Source organism: Lepidochelys olivacea (assembly GCF_965140295.1).
Source record: "Lepidochelys olivacea isolate rLepOli2 genome assembly, chromosome: 13".
Lineage (NCBI taxonomy): Eukaryota > Metazoa > Chordata > Testudines > Cheloniidae > Lepidochelys > Lepidochelys olivacea.
Genome location: NC_140423.1, coordinates 2,268,121 through 2,292,066, shown reverse-complemented (window position 1 = coordinate 2,292,066; position 23,946 = coordinate 2,268,121). Strand labels below are relative to the sequence as shown.

General features: G+C 49.7%; 1 protein-coding gene across 3 annotated transcripts in view; it reads right to left on the bottom strand.

Annotated features, from left to right (window-relative positions):
- The window catches only part of NOL4L (nucleolar protein 4 like), a 104,756-nt gene that overhangs the window by 10,940 nt on the left and 69,870 nt on the right, over window positions 1-23,946 (bottom strand). For all 3 annotated transcript variants that reach the window (XM_084645731.1, XM_084645733.1, XM_084645732.1), the window contains 4 exons: window positions 20,129-20,270; window positions 2,842-3,110; window positions 452-637; window positions 170-361 (listed from right to left, as the gene is read on the bottom strand). In XM_084645731.1, the coding sequence (XP_084501857.1) occupies window positions 170-361; window positions 452-637; window positions 2,842-3,110; window positions 20,129-20,270 (789 nt within the window). The remainder of the gene's footprint in view (window positions 1-169; window positions 362-451; window positions 638-2,841; window positions 3,111-20,128; window positions 20,271-23,946) is intronic.

The window sequence follows — 23,946 nt, the reverse complement described above, 5'->3', positions numbered from 1 at the left end:
CAGGGGCACAGACAATATCCGAAATGGATCATGATCTGGTTCCTCTCTTCCACACATCTGGAAGGAGGACAAGTCTGCAGGCACTAGGGAGGCCTTTCGAGCAGGAGGAATGTGAGAAAGGGAGAGCAGTAGGGCAACAAGGGCACGGAAGGCAGGGGAAGCAGCTCACCATCTCCATGCCGTTCTTTTTCATACGGCGGCAGGATTTGAGGTAAGTGCGAATGCGTTTGCGAGCTCTCTCCTGGAACTCAGGGAACTGTCGGCTGCAGGACTCGATGATCGCCTGGATTTTCTCTTTGGGCTGCTTGGAGATGGGAACCATTCGGTCCAGATTCTCATCCACAAAAAGGCGCACAAACATCTGCAAAGAGAATGGAGAAGGGTTGGGGAGATGGACGCAGCAGAGACCTAGGACAGCAAGACCCACTCGTCCCTAGCCTGTTACTCTTACATTGAAGGCCTTTAATCGCTCTGGATCCATCCCCTCTGAGTCATTTATCTTATCGTTATCCTCATGGTCGTCATGGTCATCATCATCTTCATCTGCTGTGGGCGCTCTGCCAACGGTCAGGTCCTCCGGACAGCCACTGACCTCGGTCTTGATGGAGTCATAACTGCCAGAACTGTATGGAGGGGACTGAGAGAGAACAGGGGGAGTCATGAGCACCCAGACCTCAACTCACCCTCCAGTCTTTGCCAAAGGCCAGGAGCCTGATTTCAAACAGGCCAAGGAACGGGGGAAGCAGAATCCCTTTGTCTTTGCCCGTTTACTCTGGCTACTGTGCTCCTTTTACGGGTCTGTCTAAAAGAAAGCTTTCTCCCTCACCACATAGCCTTTCCTGCTGCCTGATCCTGCTATGAAGTCATATCCTTATGACATCACAATCTGCTGCCCTGGAAATGATGGAGCTGTCACAAATTCAGCGTTAGGGTCACTGCAGGATCACACAGGAGCAGATGGGCTAGGAGAGAAAATTAGCAAGAGAGAGACTCGGGCAAACTGTGATAAATAAGAGCATCAGAAGATGGAAGCAGCAAAGAGGCAAAGTCCCATGGAGCCACTCCCTCTTACGCGGAGTTTGTTTAAAGGGCAGGTGTGGGGTCCTTCTATTACCATCTGTGATGAATTACACTGTGGCCAATAGGCCATAAATTGTACAGGGATCTGTTCTCTAGAAAACCCTGCAGTTGGGTTGTGAGACCTCTCATCTTGTTCCTGTCAGGGAGAGGAATGGCATACGGTAGCCCTGTGGCTGAAGTCATGGATTCAGACTCTGCAGCCCTGGATTCAGTTCTCACCCTGCAACAGATGTTGCCTGTGTGATTTTGGCCAGGTCACTTAGAGCCAGATTTTCCAAGGTACTTAAAGATGAAGATGGGATGTGGTACAATTTTCAAAATGGCCAAAGGAGATTAGGCACCTCGCCCCCATTTACATTTTCAAAGGACTGAAGTAGCGGCACCTAGCTGGCTTTTGGGCCTTTTGAAAATCCCACAGAGCCACTGTCTGCATCTTTAAGCGCCTAAATACTCTGGAAATCTGGTACTTTGTGTGTCTAGCCTAGTTTCCTATCTGTAAAATGGGTATGATTGAGAGGCGCTCCCTATGGGCCCTTCATCCCCGTAGTGCAGATAAAGCAGGCCAAAGTCCGGAGCACAAAACAGGAAAGATTCAAGCCATCTGTCCTTGCCCACAGTTCTGTCAAGATCTGGTGGATGCTCTGGACTTGTCACTCTGATCATGGGCATAGGAGCTGTAGGGGGCGCGGCTTACGCATGTGTACACCAGGTGCTGTCTTCTGAAAGTTTTGTCACTGTTTTGATGTGTACACGCACACACAGAGCTTCACTGTGTTCCCAAGAACACTCAGTTGGGTACTCCTGGGAACGCTAACAGGCCCACTGGTGAACCTGTTCCTACAACAGCAGAGATTCACTTACTCCACCAGGCAACGGGCACAACGTGCATTCTGCCACCCAAACTTAGCTTTAAAAAGCTGGTTTGTGTGAGAGGGGATTGCTGAGGCATTACAGGTGGCTGATCCTGGATTTATGGTTCTGCAGTGAGATTGGGAGATCCACCACAGCAGAGACAGCATCTGCTGAAACCTCCTGGGAAGACGCTATGCTTGCGCTGACTGTTGGCTTTGCATCTGTTATGGCTAGGGTGTGTTGGGAGAGGAGGCTGGGGGAATGACTTTCACAGGGAATGCCTAAGGGGATTTTCTTCTGTGAAACAGAACTGAAAGAGTTGAGGCTGAGATAAGGGTGGGAGATGCTTCTGTCTCCACTGAGGAGTGTTAAAAGCCCATTCCATAGTAATGTCTTTTATAGGCCATGCGAAAATAAACATGCTCAGCAGCAGGGTCTTTGTGGAGCTGTCTGGGGGCAGGGCTATGGCTGCATGCCATGGGCCCTGGGGTTCCTGGTACAATACTTCCTCTCTCCTTACCTCTGCTAACCACACTGTCTCTAGTTGGGCCTTGTTTTACTGAACAGCAAGAGCCCCAAGCCTGGAGCAAGGCCAGGCACAGCTGCTCTCTAGCAGTTCCTCAGAACCAGCAGAGCACAGCTAGATGCTTTCCCCTTCCCTCCCTAGAAGGGAATGCATTCAGCTCCCTGAGCAGACTCCACCCCTCTCCCAACCAGCCCCCAGGCTGAGCAGTGCTCTCTCCTCTCCATGGAGAGGAGCAAAGTCCTCTGCTGCCCTCGGACATCTCGTGTGCAGTTTCCTCCATTTTACTATCAGGCTGTGGAAGGCTGTAAATGAGGCTGCTCATTTTGCCCCTGCTTATGCAGTCTGTGCACCCCCCGAAGCCCCGCACACTTGGCCAGACCAACCTCTGCTGTAGTCTTTGCTGTGTACTTCACCCGGCTCCGCAGCCCGTCGGCACAGCTGTCTGACTGGTAGGAAGGAGTGACATGGGCAGGCGGGAGCTTGTCACACAGGTTGATGGGCTGGTCCTCGGCCGAAGCAGTGAAGTCCATGGGGGCAGCAGTTCCATTCCCGTTCATTTCCGGGAAGGTGCTGTCTCCCTGAGTGCTGCTGGAGGTGGAGGGGTTCAGGGTGGAGGAACCATTCCCACTGCAACTCTCTGATGAGGAATCATCTGCAATGAGAGGGACATGTTATCTCAAATCCCTCAGACCCCTTCCCTTAAAGCACCCATCGGCCCTAGACCCCTTGGGCACCTGCAGACAAGCCAGGAGAGCAGCTTCTGTGCCCTCCCAAAGGGAGGAGGTGGCATCCTGCTCCAGACAGCCAGCGGGCACACTGGCTGAGAGAGAAATGAGTTGTTTATGACCCTTCGCTCTGCTGAACCTGGGTTCCCAGAATCCCATGTGCTCAGTGTGCCTGGCTTGCACACCAGTCAGCATGGGCACTGCCAGGAACAGATACTCATAACACATAGGCCTAGGCTCCAGGCCATTACCCCTGGGCATGACCCCCCTGCTGAATGATGGATGGCAGCTTACGGGATCAGAACATTCCTGTTCCTGGGAGGCAGCTTGACTGTGTCAAGTCCAGCAGTTTACAGAGCCCCTCGCCGCTGGGGGCTTTCCTGCTGAACAATCCCCGAAGTGAAAGAATGGCAGACACCTTCCTTCCCTCCCTCCCCACCATGGGAAGAGTAGTCCTTTTCTTACTCACTCCCCTGAAGTCAATGGGAGTTTTCCTTGCTGTGGAATTTCCATTTTACCAACACTGTAGGAAAGGGGCCCTTCCCCTCCCTGTGCACTCTCTCTGGTTTTAGGCTATTTCGGAAGTGATGTTCTTCCCCCCGCAGGAAAAAATGAACTTCAGGCCCTCAAGCTTCCCAGGTACTGCCCGCTGCAGAGAGATTTCAGAGTCAGTAGTGACCCAAGAGGACAGACCTCACTGGGCCTTTTGGCAGAAATGCATATTAGTGCAAAATGGAAGAAGCTTTATGGGACCTAGGGGAGCCCTGTCATTAAAAACACAGGCACCCATCCCATCCCAGGGACTTCTTGCATAGGTCCTGTTGTAGCAATGGCTTCTGCAGATAGAACTACCTGCTCCTCTGCACGAACCACACAGACATATGGACACAGAAGAGGGATGGTACCCAGGAGAGAGGTAGGGAGTCAGTCAGTATGCCTGTCTTTCTATCGCTGTGGTATCGGAGCGCCTGAATGTAGACCCCAGATCTGTGCGTTGCAAAGAAACGCCATCCATTCGTCCTCCATGCACAATCCAACTTGCTTCCCACTGCAGCTCCCCCCAACTTCTCCCAGAGCTCCCTCCAATTCACAGTCACAGCTCACTCCCTTTACCTTCTTTCCTTTCTTTGGCTCACTGACATATACTGTCTTTCCCTGCACCTTTGTTATACAGACCATCCAGCTCCCCATTTCACAGGCACAGACACCCTCCCTTCGACCCTGTGCCTACACAGTTCTCCCCCAGCTTCCCGGCACACTTTCTTATGCATATGTCTGCTCCCAGCCATGGTGCCCTGCACATGCTTCCCAGTCTCCTCCCTATGCACAAGCCTCTAAATATCTTGGACACAACCCCGTTATCACATACCCCTTTCCTTTCATGGACATGGACTGTGTCTTACACTTACACACACACACACACGCCTTCACTCCTCCTCCTCATTTACACACACATCTCCACAGCTCCTCACACCATCGGTATGTGGCATTAGTGCTGCTCTTGAAAACAGTTTGATCTTGCGCAGAAATAGCTTTCCCCTCCTGCACACACCTCCTAGGCAAAGCAGCAGGGAGAGCCTGGCTCTAGAACGCCCAGGAGCCAGTCTCCTGGGTCAGATGTCACATGTTTAAACTCCGCTCTGTCTATTTCCTCTTCCCTTCCCCGCTGCAGAAAAACCTTTATTTCATTAGGTGCCGCTTGGAGAGGGAATGGGAGCTGCTTCCTGTGTACTCTGAGCTGTGCTTCAAACAAAGAAGCTGCACCGACTGACAAGCAGATGGCGGTCCCTGGCTTCCTGTTCCCTGTATCCTTGCTCATGCAGCAGGACAATAGGGGTCAGACTGCAAGAGAACAGATGGGATTCTAGCGCATGTGCAGTGAGTCCAAAGGTGTGTGTGAAAGGAGGGGGGAAGGAAGGTGTACTAGCTGCTGCTATCAGTCTGTCCCTCTCCTCCCCCACTCTTTGCTCTACAGGGAAACTTTAATGAGTGAACTTTCCTGTGACCCCTGTGGAGGCTGCAGCAGCAAGGACTTTGTATCCTTTAGAATAAACAGATTCAAGTACAATTAGGCATCTGAATGAAGTGCAAGGGGCCAAGGGGGACTTGGAATCACAGCAACGTAGGGCTGGAAGGGACCTTGAGAAACCATCTCATCCAGACCCCTGTGCTGATGCAGGACCAAGTAAACCTGCACCACTGGCTTTCAACCTTTCCAAACTCCTGTACCCCTTTCCGGAGGCTGATTTGTCTTGCGCAGCCCTCACTTAAAAACGACTTGCTTACAAAAGCAGACCTAAAAATACGAAAGGGTCACTGCACACTAGTACTGAAAAAGTGCTGACTTTCTCACTGGTACCATAGAATTATAAAATAAATCAACTGGAATATAAATACTATACGTACATTTCAGTGTGTAGTATGTATAAACAATAGAGCTGTATAAACAAGTCAGTGTCCCTATGAAATTTTAGCTTGTTCTGACTTAGCTAGTGCTTCTTCTGGAGCCTGATGTAAAACTAGGCAAACCTCTAGATGAGGGGATGTGTACTCTCTGGAAGAGCTCTGCGCCCCCCCGGGGATGCATGTACCCTTGGTTGAGAACGACTGACCTAGACCATCCCTGACGTATGCTCCACACACTGCCCTTCTGCTGATACCAGCTGTTCTATGAAACCCTTTTACTTACTTGTGCACCAGCTTCTAAACCGTTCCCTTCTTCTTTCCTCCTCCTCCCAAAACTGCCTGGTTTGTACCAGCCACCAGACTCTCGCCCCTGCCCTTCCTGTCACACAGTTGTTCTGATCCACTTATTTGTCTGAGCGATGACCAGAGCTGACCTAATCCTCAGTGTGGTATTTAAGTTCCTCTGTGTGGCTCCCTCCTGAATGGGCTGCAGTCCTAGGGTTGCTGTTCCTGAAACAGGGGCACAATTGAGCTGGAATATGTGGAATGCCGGGCTGTGTCCAGACAGGGCTGGGAGCTAATGGATGGGATTTGGCTGAGGAATGTGTCCGAGGCAGGAGAAGCAGGTGCGCCCCTGGTGCCCGGATACGAGTGGAAGAGCGTGCTTCCCTGGAGCATCCCTGACCCGTGTCTGTGTGCCCCTTGCCTGGGCATCTCTGTAGGTGCATTGTGCTTCAGCAGAGTTCGCTGTGTGGTCTGTTCATGCTGTGAACCTGCATGCGCTCAGTCCAATGACTCCTTGCTGGCGAACGTTCATACTCCATGTCGCTGTGCTTCCTGGGCCTGTGTGTTACGGCTGCCTGCCTGCACGAAGAGCGAGCCCTGGGCCTGTGTGTTACGGCTGCCTGCCTGCACGAAGAGCGAGCCCTGGGCCTGTGTGGATGTTGTGAGGGCAGAAGCCCCTTGTTTATTCAGCCTCTGCCATGAGGCAGGAGCACAGAAATCAGGCAGGCTGCTCTTGGAGAGCTGGGAAGGGCTCGGGATCTCTCTCCCCCTCTGCCTGGCTGACAGTTTGAGACCTGGCCCTCCCCTGCTCTGCTTCTTCGGGGCTAGACAGGGCTCCCAGAGGGAGGCTGTGGCCTTATCCAGTGATGCCTCTCAGAAGGATTAAGAAGAATTATTCCTCTGCGCAGAGGCACCAGCCGCACGACAGGCCCTGCTGTAAGCCTGGGCATCGCCACAGCAACAGAGCTGCTCCTCTCAGGGTGGCCAATCACAGACCTCCCTCTAGGCCAATGGGAGAAAATCTCAGCTGCCTTGGGACCTCTCCTTGCTGATCATTTTCTCCCTAGCTTAGAGGCAGCTCCTCGCCCCAGGCTGCAGCTGGAGTGCAGCACGCTTGCTGGCTGTGCTCAATCTACCTGCCCTCCTTCCTGCAGAGACCAGGCCTAGCCGAGAGCTCACGCTCTCTGCATCGTGACCGCACAACTGGCCAAAAGCACAGACCCAACCATTGCTACTTGCACTGGGGTGGAGAAGGCCTGGTTTCCAGGATCTCTGCTGCCTCCAACCACACCACACCCCCCAGCACTTGAGGCGGTAGTTAGCATTATTCTGGCTGAGTAATAATTTGAGGACGTGTTACAAAGGTGTCAAAACTCTAACTGAGGCAGATGCATTGCAGCCTTTCTCCTTACGTGCAGGTATCCACGCCAGCCTCAATCCCCAGGCTGGAATTACCCCGGCTGATGGTCAACCTTCCATGAATGCCCACTCTCCTCCCAGCCACCCTGTTGACAGAATGCCCAGTGTCCATCCCCCCAAGAGCTCACAATTCCAATCCATGTCAAAACCCACCAGAACCTCTACTGCCCAGCTACTCAAACACCTATCCACCTCAGCACAGAATTCCCACTGCTGTCTACAACCAAAGCAGAAGGTCTAAGAGGCCATCTCTAGGACAGCTGTCCACACCAAGTACCCTCCTAGAGAATAAAGTTTTGAGTCCATCTTCCCCAGGGTCTTGCACTTGCTTTTGCACACCATTTCAAGCATGCAGAAGACACACACTATCTGAAGATTAAATTTATATCCAATTTCAGTGTAACAATCTTGGGTTTGTTACAGACAAAAAATATGAAGGACATTCCAGAAAACTTGTTAGCAACCTGTACAGATGTAATAAAATGCAATGGCGGTCTGAAACAAATGCCCAGTAGCTTCTGCAGGGAGAATGTATTTGATTTCAATCTAGAATGAACGAAAGTACTTACCAAAGAAATCTGCAAACAAATTAGCCACAGTTTATACATTTTTATAGGCTATGCTGCTCGCAGCACCTCTCTATATTAACAGTGTCCAATTCATTCCAATAGGAATAAGACACTCTAAGGAAGTTATGGAGAAGCTATTTCAAATACAGATATAGACACCTTTGGATCAGGGTAAGAAGAGCTTTAGCAAACTTATGAATGCAGAACTTCACTGAAATCCCGGCTTCCTTCTGTTCAGGACCTACACATGAGGTTCTCTCAATAATTGTCACCAACACAGGGGTCAACAAGACTGACTTGCCTTACACTGCAAAGGGACAAAACACAGAGCAAGGAGTCCCTAAGGCCTGAGGGTTGAATATGGAGATTTTGTGAACAAAAGCAAGGGGCTCTGCTGGCAGGGCAGAGGTCTCCCTCCCAGGTACAAGTGGAGGGTTCTCTAAACAGAGCATGAATGATACCTAGTGCACTGGAATATAGCAACAGGACTCCCTGGGTTAGAGCACAATGAACATAGAGATTTCACCAGTGCCAGCCCATCACGCTCTCACCACGACGCTGTGCTAAGAGCAGGACTGAGCATCGGTGAAATGTAAGTAGCTGTACAAAGCCTGAGCTGCCCCACAGCAAGGGGGTCGAGGGACCATTTAGCCTTTTTTCCTGTTCATAAACCAATCCCAATTTTGTTATTTGTAACCATTTGCCAGATCATTTGGCTGGGAAAATTCCAGCCCTGTGGGGTGTTTGAGTTCTTTGCTTCAACCAAGCTATTTTGTGTTGCGATTGGTCGCTTTGTCCACATGGGCCTGTTGCTGCTTTCTGACTGGATGACCAACCTTTGGAGAATAGCTAGTAGTGAGGGATGCGTTGCCAGTTTGAATTCTCAGACAAATAACTGTTAGTGTTAAAAAGTGTGAAACTTTGCGGATTTGTACACGTTTCCACAAACGGTTGGCGAGTGCCGGAACACACACATACACCAAACAGTACAACTCTGTGAACAGCAGGGGAGCAAAGCCGGGCTATGCAGCCATGAATATATTAATTATCCCAACAGCACAAGCCTCATGAGCAATGTTCCCTCTAATTTCTGACAGGCCGTGTGCGCAAAAAAATTCTTCTGTGCAAATGTTTGTGTGCGCGGTGTTTCGCCGTGTGTGTGGGCTTTAAGATCTGTGTGCGTGCGCACACGCGCACAGCTTAGAGGGAATGGTGCTCATGATCTCTCTGCTCTCAGCTGGAGTTTGGTTAAGTGAGAAGCCCCTCCAATGAGGATAACTGGAAGTCCCCATGCACCCCGAAGCCCTAATTGAGGCAGGTGGAACTGTAAAAACAATGTAACTTTTAACTGTTCTGATCTTTCATTCAGAAAATAAAATATTTAAATTTCACATGTAATCTTTGGCAGCTGGAATTCCGATGGCAGAAGTTCTGATCCTGAGAGACACTGAAACCCATGAACTGGAATTTAACAGGTCCAAGTTGGCAATGCAGGCCTGAAACAAGACTGAAAATCAAAACTGTCTTATGAATCCAGGCTTGTGCAGAAAACCAGCTTGTCCACCAGCCACAGTTGCACAGGCCTTGTTTTAACGTGCTCTAGGCAGGAGTATTGTTCTCTGGTGCAGGGGCTGATTGAACACATGCTTGGCTGCAAACTCAAAGCTCCTCCGCCATAGTTATGAGCATCCAAGGGAGCACTGTCTGGCTTCTGGAGCGAGGAAGCTGACAGCAGCATCTCCAGTCTCTCTTCAGCTTCACCAATCCTAGGAAAGTGTCGAGGGAGGGACAGACAAATGGCTCGTGGCTCTTCAGGAAGGCTCGAGTGGGGGGATCAGTCATTTACTAAACACATTAATCAGGGCTCAGCATTTTCATTTGAAGGAGGCGCCTGGATTATCCTTGATTTCTGTGACACTGGATTTGCAGAGATCAGGAAGGGAAGAGGAGATTTTCAACACCTGCTCCCTAGGCGGTTTTATGGCCGGGAAGTGGTTGGGTTTAACGTCTATTTTAACGTAGGGCAATGTGCTACCGACCAAAGAGGGAATTAGAGATGAATGGGGCAAATTGTTCCTCCGCCTGTCACATCTCCAGCCTGGAGACAAAACCCTCTTTTGACTCAGAAAACAGTGAGCTTATGTAAGAGCCAGCAGCCCACGGGAACCTCCCAGCAATACAACAGCCCCACTCAGTCACAGTTCTGTCACAGCCCACCCAATCGCCACCCAGGACTGGAATAATTGACCAATTGCTGTGCAGGACTTTCAAGGGCTCTGCCATCCTCCACCAGTCAACATGCAGGACTTTCGATGGCTTTGTGATTATCTACCAGAACTAGAAGCAGTTTGGGTCAGTACCGCCAGCTCCTGTTCTCACAGGATCACACATGATCCTGTCATATAATAAGCCAACCGCCCATCCGGAGTCTCCGTGTCAAGGCCATTGTCTCTGGCACAGATTCTCCCCTTCACTACAAAAGGAAATACACAGTTTCCACACTGAAATGTCACCAGCACCGAACTTTACATCTAGCTTTAAAAAGACTGTCAAAACTGTTCAAAGCACCTCACCCGACGTCTCACTGTAACAACAGCCAGGAAGATGAAAAGTGCCATCAATTATTCACTCACAAAAGAGATGAGAAGGGGGAGGAGGAGAAAGAGGAGAGGCTGCAAAGGAGAGAGACTCAATACAAATTAGAGAGACAGAGTGAGAATGGGGGGGCCTCGTGCGGGGGCCATTGCTGGGAGGGAGACCAATGTTAATTAAAGGCAAAAGAGCAGCCTTGAAGGACTCCTCCTCACCCAATGACCAGAGGGGCCAGTCAGCACCAATCTGCTTCGATCCAGCCCCAGCTCCCACTAAGAGGCAGGGATGAAGACCCATTACAAGGAAGCCCATCTTCTCTAGTGCCTGCCTGGCTGATTTCCTTTGAGATGATTAAAAAAATTGTTCAGGGGAGCAGAGCAGGTGAGGCTGGCCAATATCCAGTTAAGGCGTCCTATTTCCTGTCTTTTTGCATTAATGCAAACCTCGTGATGCCCAGACAAAGTGTCCATCCTCCACCCCCGTGACTGTATTCTGCCAGTGTCTTCACTGAGCCAGACATCTGGTAATGCTGGACACAATGTGTCTCTACTGACAAGTTCAGCTGACAAGGGAGTGCTGTTTGCTCTCTCCTGCATTGTGTAGGAAAGGTGTCTCCTCGTGCTATCTCCCAGCGCATTTCCCCCCTCTCCCTCACCCCCCCTGCCAGCCTAATGGCATGAGGCCAGCTTTGCTGTACAGGCAGAAGGAGTGGCTGACTAGAGCACTCCTCAGGATCTGGGAGGGATGGAAGTTTTCCAGTTTGCCTACAGGAGCCAAAGCCCAGAAGCCAACACAGCAGAACAGCAACATCTCGACAAGCAGTCTCCTTGGCCTGGTCTTCCTCTTCCTAATGTGATGGCCTGTGCCATCCCCTCATGCTCCATATTGTGGCCCTTCCAGCACTATGCTTCCTTTGCCACTGTGCAGCCAAGTTTTGCCCTTAGGTCTTTTATTAAGAAGGATTTTCTCTTTCCTTTTCTAACAGGTTTTAGGCTTGGTTTGTTCTAAAAAAGAGTCTACGTTTGTCTCTGGGAAATGAGGGCAGGGCTCTAGGGTGGGTCAGGGATTAGGAATGGGAGACGGAGCCTTTCATCTCTCCATTGCTGGCAAGCCGATTCAAACGCAGCCAATGGGGACCGAAGGTGGTTACTGCCTGAGAACCAGTCAGTGCTGCCACCCATGGCAAATGCATTTGGTGGGTCTAAGCACAGTTCCTAGTGAGCAGATGTACATCATCACCACTGACACCAGCTGCTCCCCTCTTTGGCTGTCAATGGCTCAATGGGCTATGGAGACAGAGATGTCCTCTCAACCCCACAGGTGGGTACTTCTTAGGTCAGGGGGAGTCATAAAGGCTGGGTGGCGTGGGAAAAACTCACCAGGCTGGAGTCTGTGTTGTGGTTAAGTTGGGGACTTCTGTAATTGGTGAATTTGGTCAATAAAATCCAAAATAGCTAAACTAAACAGTAACAGGGAAAGGGGTGAAATTTGCCATCAATTAACCGGCTTAATCTGCATCCCTGCTTAGGCACTGGGAGGGCAATTTAGGGAAAGCTCTGCTTGATTTACATGCAGAAAGCGTTACCATCTGGCAGAAGATGTTTTTTAGTTAGAAGCAAAGGCAGGCAGAAGCCAGGCAGGAAGGAAAGCCTGGACAGAGAGCGTGCACAGGCTAGCAAGGATGTTTCGGGAGCAGCTTTGGATTTCCCAAACCTGCAGCAGCAGCAAGAGAAAAGGCTTCAAAAGCCTCGTATTCCTCAAAGAAGCTGACCTAAGGTGTCTGTGACTAGTCTGGAAAGGGCCTAGGAAAGAGAACAGCTGCCCTGAGAGACCTCTAGCAGGGTGGGCAGGATTTACTGATCCCTGCTGCAAGGGCTGTAGCTCTTCTACACTGATGACAGATCCAGGAGGGCTGGAAGAGCACAGAGTCAGGGAGCCTCAAGAGATGATGATGGGCCACTAGGTGAAATCTGCAGGAAGCCAGCCAATGGCCCAAGGCAGTACTCACTGGACTGTGATTTGAGAGGAAGCTATTTGGTGGTTACCTGCATGGGAAATCAGACATGTGTGCTCAGAGTGTCATAGAAATGCCAATTTGGCTGTCAATGTTCTATGGGTCAAATTCAGCCCTCAGTTACACCCCTGCCTGAAACCCCACTAAGTCCCTGGGGTTGCGTACATGTGACTGAGAACAGAACTTGCCCCTTCTCCGGAGGTGAGCTGGACCTTTAAGAGGAGCTCAGGCCCAGTCTCCACATCTGTGCCAGGGTTCTCTCCCCAGTCATGTGACCGAGAGGTAGGTGTGCTGGGAACTATAAAGTGCAGCCTCTCCATTAAGTGGGGGGAGTAGTAGTTTGCTGGGTAAGCCAGGTTGGGGGGGGGGGGGGGGGGGGGTGTTCACTTAAGTGAGCTTGGGAAGCACTCAGTCCAACAGGGACTGTGGAAAAGGCCTGTGAGAAGACAGGATAAAAAAACTAGGAGGGGTGTCTCCAGAGGAGGAAAAGGTCTGAGGCAAGGCCTGGTGTGGGTATAGGCCCTTGTTTAGGGGCCCAAGCCAGGCCTTGTTGAGAGGATGAGAGGCACCCTACCCTCTTCTGCCCTGTATTAACATGGGGGAGACTGGGGCAGACCCTGAGAAGGGTGCAGGATTATGGAGCCCAGAGAGAGCCCAGGAAAGAAGTATGCTGTCTGGGGGTGGTGAAGGAGTGTCACAAAGGCCCTGTGTCAATGGAGATGAAGATTGTGGGCGGCCAAGGATGCATTTTCATTCCTTACCCTGGAAGGGGTGGGCTCTTGCTTTGACTGGAGGGCCCGAAAGCACCACAATGACCACCGATGGACACTTCAGCCTGGAAGGGAAACTGAGGAATGGATATGCTACTGGATGTGGTAAGTGACCCTGTTACAGCCCTATATGTATAAGCAGAAAAGTGTGCAGCAGCTCTGAGGGGCTGGGAGTGAAGCTTTTGTCATGTCTGAGGGGAACATGTAGCATCATGCTGGAGGCTAGTACCAGGTGTGACCTGGGCACCTGAGAAGCCTGTAAGCTGAGGGTGCAGCAATGCTGATAGCTAATGGTGAACTTGCTGCATGAATGTAAACCCCAGTTCCTGGTACGTGCTGACCTAGACCCATGCTCTCCTGGGAGGCTCCTCTCCAAGCAGAATGTCCAGCAATAAATTGCTTAGGAAGTCTAAAGCCTTGTGACACACCAAGGTAACCATGCACCACAGTGCACAAACTGCACCAGAAAGGAGGTGAGTGTCTGGGGACATCCTGGGTACTGCCTTCACCCCTCACCCAATCCACAGTGGTTGGTCCAAGGAATCTCTGTGATACCCCTCCCAGGCCCCACTCGAGGAGCATGTCCAAGGAATACCCCCAGTATCTGCCCCATAGCTGCCTCCTTAAAACATTCTCAAGGGAAATGCTTCCTTCCCCTGGCCTTGAGGAGCATCTCCAGGGGACATCCCTGATAGCCTGTTTAGCACTAAGCAGGTTAATCATGTCCTTCCTCTTAGGGTGGGGATTAGTGACCACTCCCCGACGCAGAACAGATTCTGCAGTGGCCCTGCCAATCAAACACTGGATCAGTACCAAGGCATGCCTTGGCTGAAAGGGGATCTGTCCCAGCAGTGACACAGGAGAATGCTGTGCTGCCCACTCCCTGCGGTAGGGAAATGAGTCTACGCTCAAGGGCTGGTTTTCCTTAGACTGGTTTTTTTTGTTTTGTTTTTTGTTAAACTGATGTGGGGATGGGTTAAGATCCCTTCTCCCTCCCCCATGCTTTGTGCTGAGAGCACCTGCAGCCTGATCCCTGACTAAGGTAGCTGAGTGGTGACAGTTCTTTGTGGCAATGTCACGGATTGCAATGTATTATCCATTTTGGGGAGAACTCCTAGAAAATCTGGTGGGACTTCGCTGCTCCATACTAGCCCCAGAGAGACCATCAGGAACCAGTTAGCAAGTAAAAAACCACCATAAATACACATGATCCAGGGACCTGCCTCCCTAAATGCTTGGTATTTAGTCTGAATGATTTGTAATCTGTAATCTACTAGTAAATGCACCATAATGCAGTATGTAGAAATACAATGTCCTAGTGCCATGATTCACTGCGGCATTGGGTATTACTCTCTGGCTGAGATGGGGACAGACCTCCAGGCTGCATGCGCAATGGATAGACTTCACTATACTTCTCTATGGTTGACAAGTTCGGCCAGATGGAGAAGGGCAGAACCAAAACTAGTAAGAAAATGGTTCACCCCTTGCAGTGAGGTAAAGCTCCCTGTAACCTCCTGGGCATGAGAAAGCCATAAGGCCCATTTGCCTAGCAAGTTTCTGTAACTTGTGTTCTGTTGGACTGGATGATTGCATGGGATGCCTAGAGAGGAAAAGGCAAATTCTGCACTGTATACTGACACTGTACCAGGTGATGATACTGTGATCATCTCTTTGACCCCAGCAAATTAATCCCTCCAGGCTGCCCTGGAAAATGGCTCTCGCAGTTGGTAGTAAAAAGTTCCCATTCATCTTTGCTCAGGCTTTGGGCATCCAGTCACTTCCTTTTGGGCAACTTAAGATATGAGTAACATTCAAGTTGGGCAGGAGATGTGCAAGAACCTCACATTTCCCATTGCGGGAGCAGCAGAGTCATAGAATCATAGAATATCAAGGTTGGAAGGGACCTCAGGAGGTCATCTAGTCCAACCCCCTGCTCAAAGCAGGACCAATCCCCAATTAAATCATCCCAGCCAGGGCTTTGTCAAGCCTGACCTTAAAAACTTCTAAGGAAGGAGATTCCACCACCTCCCTGGGTAATGCATTCCAGTGTTTCACCACCCTCCTAGTGAAAAAGTTTTTCCTAATATCCAACCTAAACTTCCCCCACTGCAACTTGAGACCATTACTCCTTGTCCTGTCCTCTTCTACCACTGAGAATAGTCTAGAACCATCCTCTCTGGAACCACCTCTCAGGTAGTTGAAAGCAGCTATCAAACCCCCCTCATTCTTCTCTTCTGCAGACTAAACAATCCCAGTTCCCTCAGCCTCTCCTCATAAGTCATGTGTTCCAGGCCCCTAATCATTTTTGTTGCCCTTCGCTGGACTCTCTCCAATTTATCCACATCCTTCTTGTAGTGTGGGGCCCAAAACTGGACACAGTACTCCAGATGAGTCCTCACCAATGTCGAATAGAGGGGAACGATCACGTCCCTCGATCTGCTCGCTATGCCCCTACTTATACATCCCAAAATGCCATTGGCCTTCTTGGCAACAAGGGCACACTGCTGACTCATATCCAGCTTCTCGTCCACTGTCACCTCTAGGTCCTTTTCCGCAGAACTGCTGCCTAGCCATTCGGTCCCTAGTCTGTAGCTGTGCATTGGGTTCTTCCGTCCTAAGTGCAGGACCCTGCACTTATCCTTATTGAACCTCATCATATTTCTTTTGGCCCAATCCTCCAATTTGTCTAGGTCCCTCTGTATCCTATCCCTGCCCTCCAGCGTATCTACCACTCTAGAGTAACACACAAGAAAACGGAAGCAGCTGGTTCTTGCACTATTACTGTGCTGTAGAGTGAGTCTGTGCACTGTGGGACCCCATGGCTCACTCTGTGTACTTTTATGCAGTTAGCAGTGTCAATCGTATGTGAACCCCACCTCTGCTGCTGATACAGGGCCTCTGAAATTCTCCCAGACAGTGTCTTTTACTATCCCTGTTGGTATGTACCAAAGTCATTAGCTCTAATTGGGTCCCTTTGCTGTTTCAAAGGTTAACACACAGTTTGCAGCAGGATAATAGCAGGCCAAGGTTTCTGAGCACTGAGACAGAATAAGGTGGTTTTTGTCTGAGTTGCTTATTGCTCCCTAAAGATTTAGCAGACACCAACACCCCAAGGCAAGACAAACTTGCCTCTTGTGCACCCTCCCACCACACCCACTATCGCACTCAGAACAGGCTGTCAAACCAATCGGGAGGTTCTGTATAGCATTTCCTTGTAGGGCTCTTCAAATCATGGAACTTGCTGCTTTGTCCTTAAAATAAAGTTTTTGAAATCTATCTATAGTTCATGATCTTAGCACTGGGTCCCTCTGATTAGATGGCAACTGTGCATTACAACTTTCTTTTGTAAACAGTCTTTCATGGAATGTGTATTGCAAATGCCTTTACAGCTAAACAATAGCAGGACAGAGATTTTCAGACACAGAAGAGGAAGGATAGGAATGTTTTCCAATGAGATGTAGCGAAAAGATGAAATGTGCCTGTTCCCATGGACAGGAACTGCAGAGGAGACGGTGCTCATGCACCACTGGCATTGGGACTGTGGGAGCAACAGAGAGAACTGAAACAGACACGGCTCATGAGGCAAGTCCAAGGAGGGTTTAAAAGACAAGGAAGGAAACTGGACTCTGCTCCATGTTGTGAGATACTTGCCAGTGCGGGTACCTCTTTTTCTATTTGTCAAACAAAATATCTGACACACACATCCCTTCCTGCCAACTGCTCCAGCTGTGCATCCTGCCCTATTACTGACCCAGCCAATGACTTCTTTCTTGTGCTTGCTGGAGTAATCCATGGCCACAGTTTTGGAGCCATTATCAGGTCTTGAAAACAGCCCTCACTAGTCAATGCGAAGACCAAAGCACTCACTCAGACTCCTACAAGACCTGGCACTTAAATGCAAAGTGTGTTTCCGCTGTCCAGTTGCAACTCCTGGTGTAGTGCAGTGTTTGTTCAGGTCAGTTGCCCCTTTACCTGCTGGCTGCTGAAATCCAGCCCCGGGCTGTTGTGACAAAGCTGTTAGCAGATGGCCTCAATCCAGTTCCTAGTGGACAGATGTCCACCCCAAAACCCCTTACAAAATGGGGACTAACTGGTCCCTTTGTTGGCCGTCTCAGCAGAGAGGGTAAAGGACTGAATGGTCCTGGCCATCCACCCAGCTGGGGAGGGAGGGGGCATGGCCCCTTCAGGTCAGGGGCAGGGTGTTTGCATTGCTACTCTCTGGACTATCCCTGTCCTATGGACAAATAGACAAATTTGGGCAATAAAAAAATCGCCATATCCACTCGATAGCTGTAAGGGGACAGACCCTTGACCCAGGACTCCAAGGAAATGGGCATGGTTTAAAAACTGTGGCTCATTAAATTCTCTCTCCCTTTAAGCCCCATTTGCCTCTCCATTTCCCCAACTCTCAGTAGCTGTTGTCCTGGACTATCCCTCCCACCATCACATTTTCCTCACTTCTGTTTTGTCTCCTGTTCCTGAAGCATCACTTCATTCCTCCCCTCTCAGCCCTTCCCATCACACCCTCTGGCTGATTCCATTCTTGATGTTGCTGGCAACTGGACTGGCCAAGGCCTTCCATCCCAGTGGCACCAGTCCACATCCTAAACTCACTCCAGCACGTGATATGGGCCATTGGTATTCACTGGAAATACAAAATCATCCCTAGCTCTTAGTCAGTCCTGTAAAATTCCATAGTATCTGCCAGTCTAATGGAGACCCCAATAATCTGGTTTCAATTAAAGTGTCCTCCACAGCCAGCATGCTTATTCTTTGTCTCTATCACCTCTGATCAGTATATTCCATCGCTCTCCTGCCCCTGACCCATATGAGAGAGACCCTAAGGCATGTGCACAGACTCGACAGGGGAGAAGAAATCACATGTACAGTTTAAACTCTACTCGGCCCCTGAATTGAATGAAAGGAGCTACAGAAGAGAGGGTTTCCCTAAGCAGAAACCATAGGTGTGGAGCCTGATTGAAATGGAATGCTTAACGTTTAATGAGTGATTATAAACCTTCTGTGCCAAAGATCTGCAGCCCTTCCTCCCCTTGTCCTACACTGACACCTGCACCATGACAGCCCCACAAAAATAAGGAGCACTCACCATCCGGGGTGTAGAGCTTTTGTGGGCTGTGCATCCTTGAGAAAGGATACTCGCCCTTGGAGAGAGAAGTGTTATTCCCATTATACTCACACTGCAATTCCCAAAGTGGGTGGGGAGACAGAACTTTAGTCTCAGTGAAGAAATCTTAAGCTTCTGCCTAAACCATTGTCCTTTAGCACACTGCAGCGCTGGGGAAATGGATCCAAAGCATTTCATTCTAGAGCATTCATGAACAACAGGCATTGGAATGCCATGCTGCATCACAAACCGTGGGCTGGGAAATGTTCTGTCACCAGAGCTGCAAAGTACAGTGGAGTAGAGAAATACGAGCCTAGAACCACAGGTGTGGAGGGTACTACGTGCTGAAGAACAGAGTGCTGAGTGCAATAGATGATGGCACAGCCTGATGCCAAGCCCTTCTAAGCATCACTTCTGCGGCACTTGAAGTGGTGTGACAACAAGCTGTGTTACCCTCAACAGGTCCCTCCACCTACCGTGCTGCAATTGGACTGTACAGGGCTTAGCGATGTATTCATGAGGGGGGGAGAAAGGCTAGCCTGTCTTCTACCACTGACACCGGGACACCCTGCAGAGCAGGCAAGTTTCACATCCTTACTGCTGCCTGTGTGAGCCTACTGGGCAGGCGCTGCTAGCTTTAAAGACAGCAGTTTCTCAAAACAGCAGCTTTGCAACATAAACCAAACTTGCCCCGTTGTATCTGAGTGGACAACGCACCAGGGCACCAACACTCTGCCTCTGGCCATGAGTGGCTAAAACCCACGCCAGGCAGATATGCTGGCCCAAAAGCCCTTTCTTTCTCACAGTACAGGGTGGCTTTCCAGTCCCTCCTCTTAAAGCACCACTAACTTGATCTGAGTTGCCCCAAGATGCACCCACTTCCTATCAGCTCTCAAACTGCCTCTGCACAGAGCTCTCTGGAGACAATGAGGGATTCAGCCACTTGAGAATGGGGCAGAGTCAGTAGTCTGACTCTCATTCTAATACCATGGAGATGAACTTTGACCTGAACTCGGACTTCCACCCCTTAGTTACTTTTCTAAAGCCAACATGTTTCATGGAGCACCCCTCCTTACCAGCCTGCCTCCCCCCACCCATTCCATGCTGCTCAACCTTGACCCTTCTCAATTACCTGCACTACCCAGGCAGATACCTCCGCTTCTCATCTATGCATCCCATTCCCACTGCTGAGCATCCAGCTTCTTCTTGGGGATCAAAACCACTCCGAAACGTGTAACTCAACTGAATGCTTCCGGCTGCGAAGCCCATATCTCAGGGCCTTGCCATGCTCCTTCATCCCTCCCTCTGCACCTCCTGCATCACAGTGCTCAGACCTGATTCTAGCCCTGCCAATGTGTTCAGCTCTAGGAACAAGTGTGTCCAGTGCATGTCACGGTAACTCCATTGCCTCTTGTCGCAGGAAGTGTCTCTTATCCACTATCTGGATTCATGAAAAACTTAGAACCATGTTGCGATGCCCCAACCCACGGAGACCTTATCACAACCATCAGCTGCAACAGAGTATCGCCAGACAGGTGCCAGCAGCACTGAGAGAGATGGAACGTACACTAGTTCCACGTGGTACCAACAAGAGGGGTTTGACTCCAGTGCAGTCCCTGGGCACGTACTGCTATGAAATCCATCCCTCAGGTGAGACATCGGATTGAAATGGAGCAGTTAAAGTTTAATGAGTGACTAAAAACCGCCTATGCCAAAGACGTGCAGCCCTCCCTTCCCCTGCCCCATGGACGTCAGGAGCACTCACCATCCTCCTGGCTGTGGAGATTCTGAGGGCTGCGCATGCTCTCGTCCTGACTGGGGCTCAAACTGGAGTTAAGATGCTGGTCAGCTGAGATCCATGTGGAGTCGTTCATATCAAAATCCTCGCTGCTCACCGATGTCTCATCCTGAAAGCGAACAGCAAAAGGGTTAAATCTGCTTTGGTTTTGAAGCTCCTGACCACATCCCTTTGGGGGTACAGCAGCTCCTGCATCCCCAAAGAAACGTGTTCACCTCTTGGCATTCAGGGACTCTGAAAATAGCCCTTCCCATCATGCTCTGGGCTAGGTAGCATTTCCCCTGCGGAGAGCACCAGTGCTCTGCTTCCTGTTTGAAGACGTGCCTGAGGAATGGCTCAGTCTGTAATTGAGGACAATTAGAAAGAGCTCGCATCCTGTAGGAGCGGATGGCTGAGCCCTGCAGTTTACCCTTTAATCTCCATCGACACTACAGTGTGTCCGTGGCAGATAAATGGCTCTGCAAGTGGCGCAGACAGGGTGTGACTTTCTTCAAATGGTTTCGAAAAGTATTAGACTGAACATTGTGTTTAAAAACCAAAAACGCACACCCAAACACCACCACCACCATTTCTCTAACCAAGCAGGAAGGGTCAGGCCAGATCAGCCACTAGTGAAAATCTATGACAGTATGCATCCGATGAAGTGAGCTGTAACTCACGAAAGCTTATGCTCAAATAAATTGGTTAGTCTCTAAGGTGCCACAAGTACTCCTGTTCTTTTAGTGAAAATCTGCAGACCAGCTCTGATTTCCATGGAGATATGCCCATACACAGCAGCAGGGGATATGCCTGTAGTGTGGACAGGGCCTAAGAACCTGCAGCCTAACACTTAACCTCTGGTTTTCAGCATGAGACTAAGATCTTCAAAGGCTTCACAGGCCCTTGGATCTGCCTGCAGATTCCTGGGACTTTTCAGCAGGGCCAGGGCCAGAGATGCCAAAGAAGCCACAGTAACACCATGAAAGTGATGCAAATGGGACCTGAGGGGGAATAGCGAGCCCAGACACGATCCAGAAACATCTGTAGAACCCCAATTTTCTGGGTTCCCCTGCAGAAAGGGATGTCTAACCGCAGAGAGAAACCCATGGAGTTGGGTAAGCCAAGATGTGACCCGGAGGCTCTTCCACTCTCCGGAACAAGCATGTATGAACCACACGCAACACCACGATAGTGTGAAATGCACCCTTGCAATCTGTAGCAGGAGTGAGGCCTGCATTTTTTTTTAATTATAAATAATGCTCTACTCACTAGTCCTGCTGCTCTGAAAACTGCCAGCACTGAGGAGGGAACATGCCATTTCAGAAGTCATGGACACCCTCACTCGGCAATCCCACTGACTTTCCTATGGCATAGATTAAATTCCTCTCTCCCACTCCCACAGCTGCAAGGACATTCTTTCTCTTCCTCCTTTCTAACCTTTACTGTGCTTCAAGACACAGCCCTTGGATAGCTTCCAGAGCCAAAAGGTCAGCCACTGGATTTCAAAATCATCAGCATTATAAAAGCAGCAGTGAGATTCTGAATGAAAGGAGGAGCTAAGGAACCACAGAGCTGGGCCTTCCAAGCAGAGGCCACAGCAATACACTGTAATGAAGGAAGCACTGATAACATGGGGATATGCAACACATGTGCTGTAATGGTTCCTCTATCTGCCTTTTCTCTTGTTCCCTCCCAAAATAAGACCGAGACCCCATCAAAAGCTGTGGAGACACTGAACACGTGCCCAGAGTCACTTTCTGCTTTAGCTACTATTGCCTTGTATTTAAAACAACCTTTCACGGGCTTGTAGCCTCTCCATTTCCCTCCAGCGTTTTGAGCACTGGACAAAATACCAATCCCCACTCCTCTTCCTTGCACCAAGTAAGTGCCCCTCCAACCACCACCTGCACCTTGTAAAGCTGCTCTGCCTCCGGCAGACTTTTTTTTTTTTTTTTTTTAATTGTGAACAAAATTCTGTAAGAACAGGTTTGACCTTTCTTCCTTCCTTGTCCCTGAAGAGCCATCTGCGCACTCAGGGCAGGAATTGCTGGGTTTAGCCTGCTCCCTCCCCCAACCCCCTCCTCACTGAGTTGTGCCTCAGAGGGAGTTTCCTGGAATTTACAGCTTCTGTACAGCCTCAGCTTGGACATTTGTAAAATCATACACTGGGCACAGCTAGTTACACGGGGAGGCTTCTACTAACCACACATGCACTCTTGCACTAGAAGGACATGGGCACACTCATGCTCACATGACAGGGCTAAAACATGCCGCTTCCAACCAAGTATGGACATACATGACTAGAACCCAGGCAGAAGCACACACATGCTTCCAAACCCATGACAGCTTGGCCCAACAGGACACACTCAGGATAAACAGCACTTTTTCTTGGCATTTTGGCTAAGATCCATACAACTTTTCTCTGTCTTCATTTGCAATTCATGGTTATAACATTTTTGACAAACGTGAACTGACATGGCTGGGGACAATAATGCCTATTCGATATGTGTCTATGACCTTAAATATTCTCTAAAAGTTTTAATCTGATACCCTTAGTTTCATAATAGGTAATGTATGTTGACACTGCAAAAAAAGAAACACAACACCAACAACCCTGGGGCAGTGAGTGTCAGAGCCTGGGTCTACAGACCTAGATAGGCAGGGCTCTCACTCCAGCATTAAAAATAGCAGTGTAGATGTTCCTGGTTGGGCTCTGCGACCCACTCCCCTCCCTGGGCTTCAGAGCCTGGCTCCAGCCACAGCAGGAATGTCTACTCTGCTACCTTGAATGCTCTGAGAACTGCTGAGGCTCTGAGAACTGCTGCCATGTTTGTTTGTGTTGTGTGGTTTTTTGTTTTTTTTTTTGTTTTTTGGGTTTTTTTCCTCTTTTTACACATAGACTGAACTGGAAGGGGATCTTCCACTGCTAACATTATATATAGATATAGAGAGAGACACCAACCGACCATCACCATGGTATCTGGGCATCCTTACAAAGCTTAACCTGGAACAATGATCTTAAGTGGACAGACTAAATGCCAAGGTCTCCGGCTGCTCACAGCTTTCCATCGGACCAGTCCACATCAAGAGAAGGAGTGGGCCCAGAGTGCATCTTGCAGGGCTGAATGAAAATGGCCAGGCCCATGCTTAAGAAAATATCTTTAAGGTGCAAATTCTAGAGGAGACTGCCCTGTCTCAGCACCCACAAGCTCACCCATCGGATACTGGATTCTAGTACATATGTACAGATGTATGTTTATACACACATGTACATATAGCATCTTTCCTATCAGTGTATTGTGAAACGCTGGGTTACATATAAAATCCCCCTCCGTACAATATATTGGCCTGTTATCCAACGCATTAATTTATCCGAGAGATATCGAGAAAGAAACTGACCCAGCTGTAAATGACTGAAGTCCAATAAGACTCAGGGCATGACTAGCAGTCTCTAACATGACCTATCAGCAAAAAGACCATGCTATTGAGGTGGAACCTTACAGAGGCAGGCGTCCTCCGCACCTTTTCAGCCTGGACTCCAACTGGGAGAACAAGAGCATTTACATTTAAAGACTCCAGTAGGATTAAGTTCCTGGCAGCAGTGCCCCGTTTTTGCAGCATGCAGATCTAGCAGTGTGACCAGCAGCATGGCAGTACCCCATCAATACCACACATAAAGCCAGCAGTGGGAACTGCCTCTTGGTAGTGTCCAATCAATACATCACCCACAGCTAACTCGTAACAGTGTCCTATCACAGCCACACACAATGGCTCCTGAAGTTCCTTGCAGCAGCACCCAAATAATG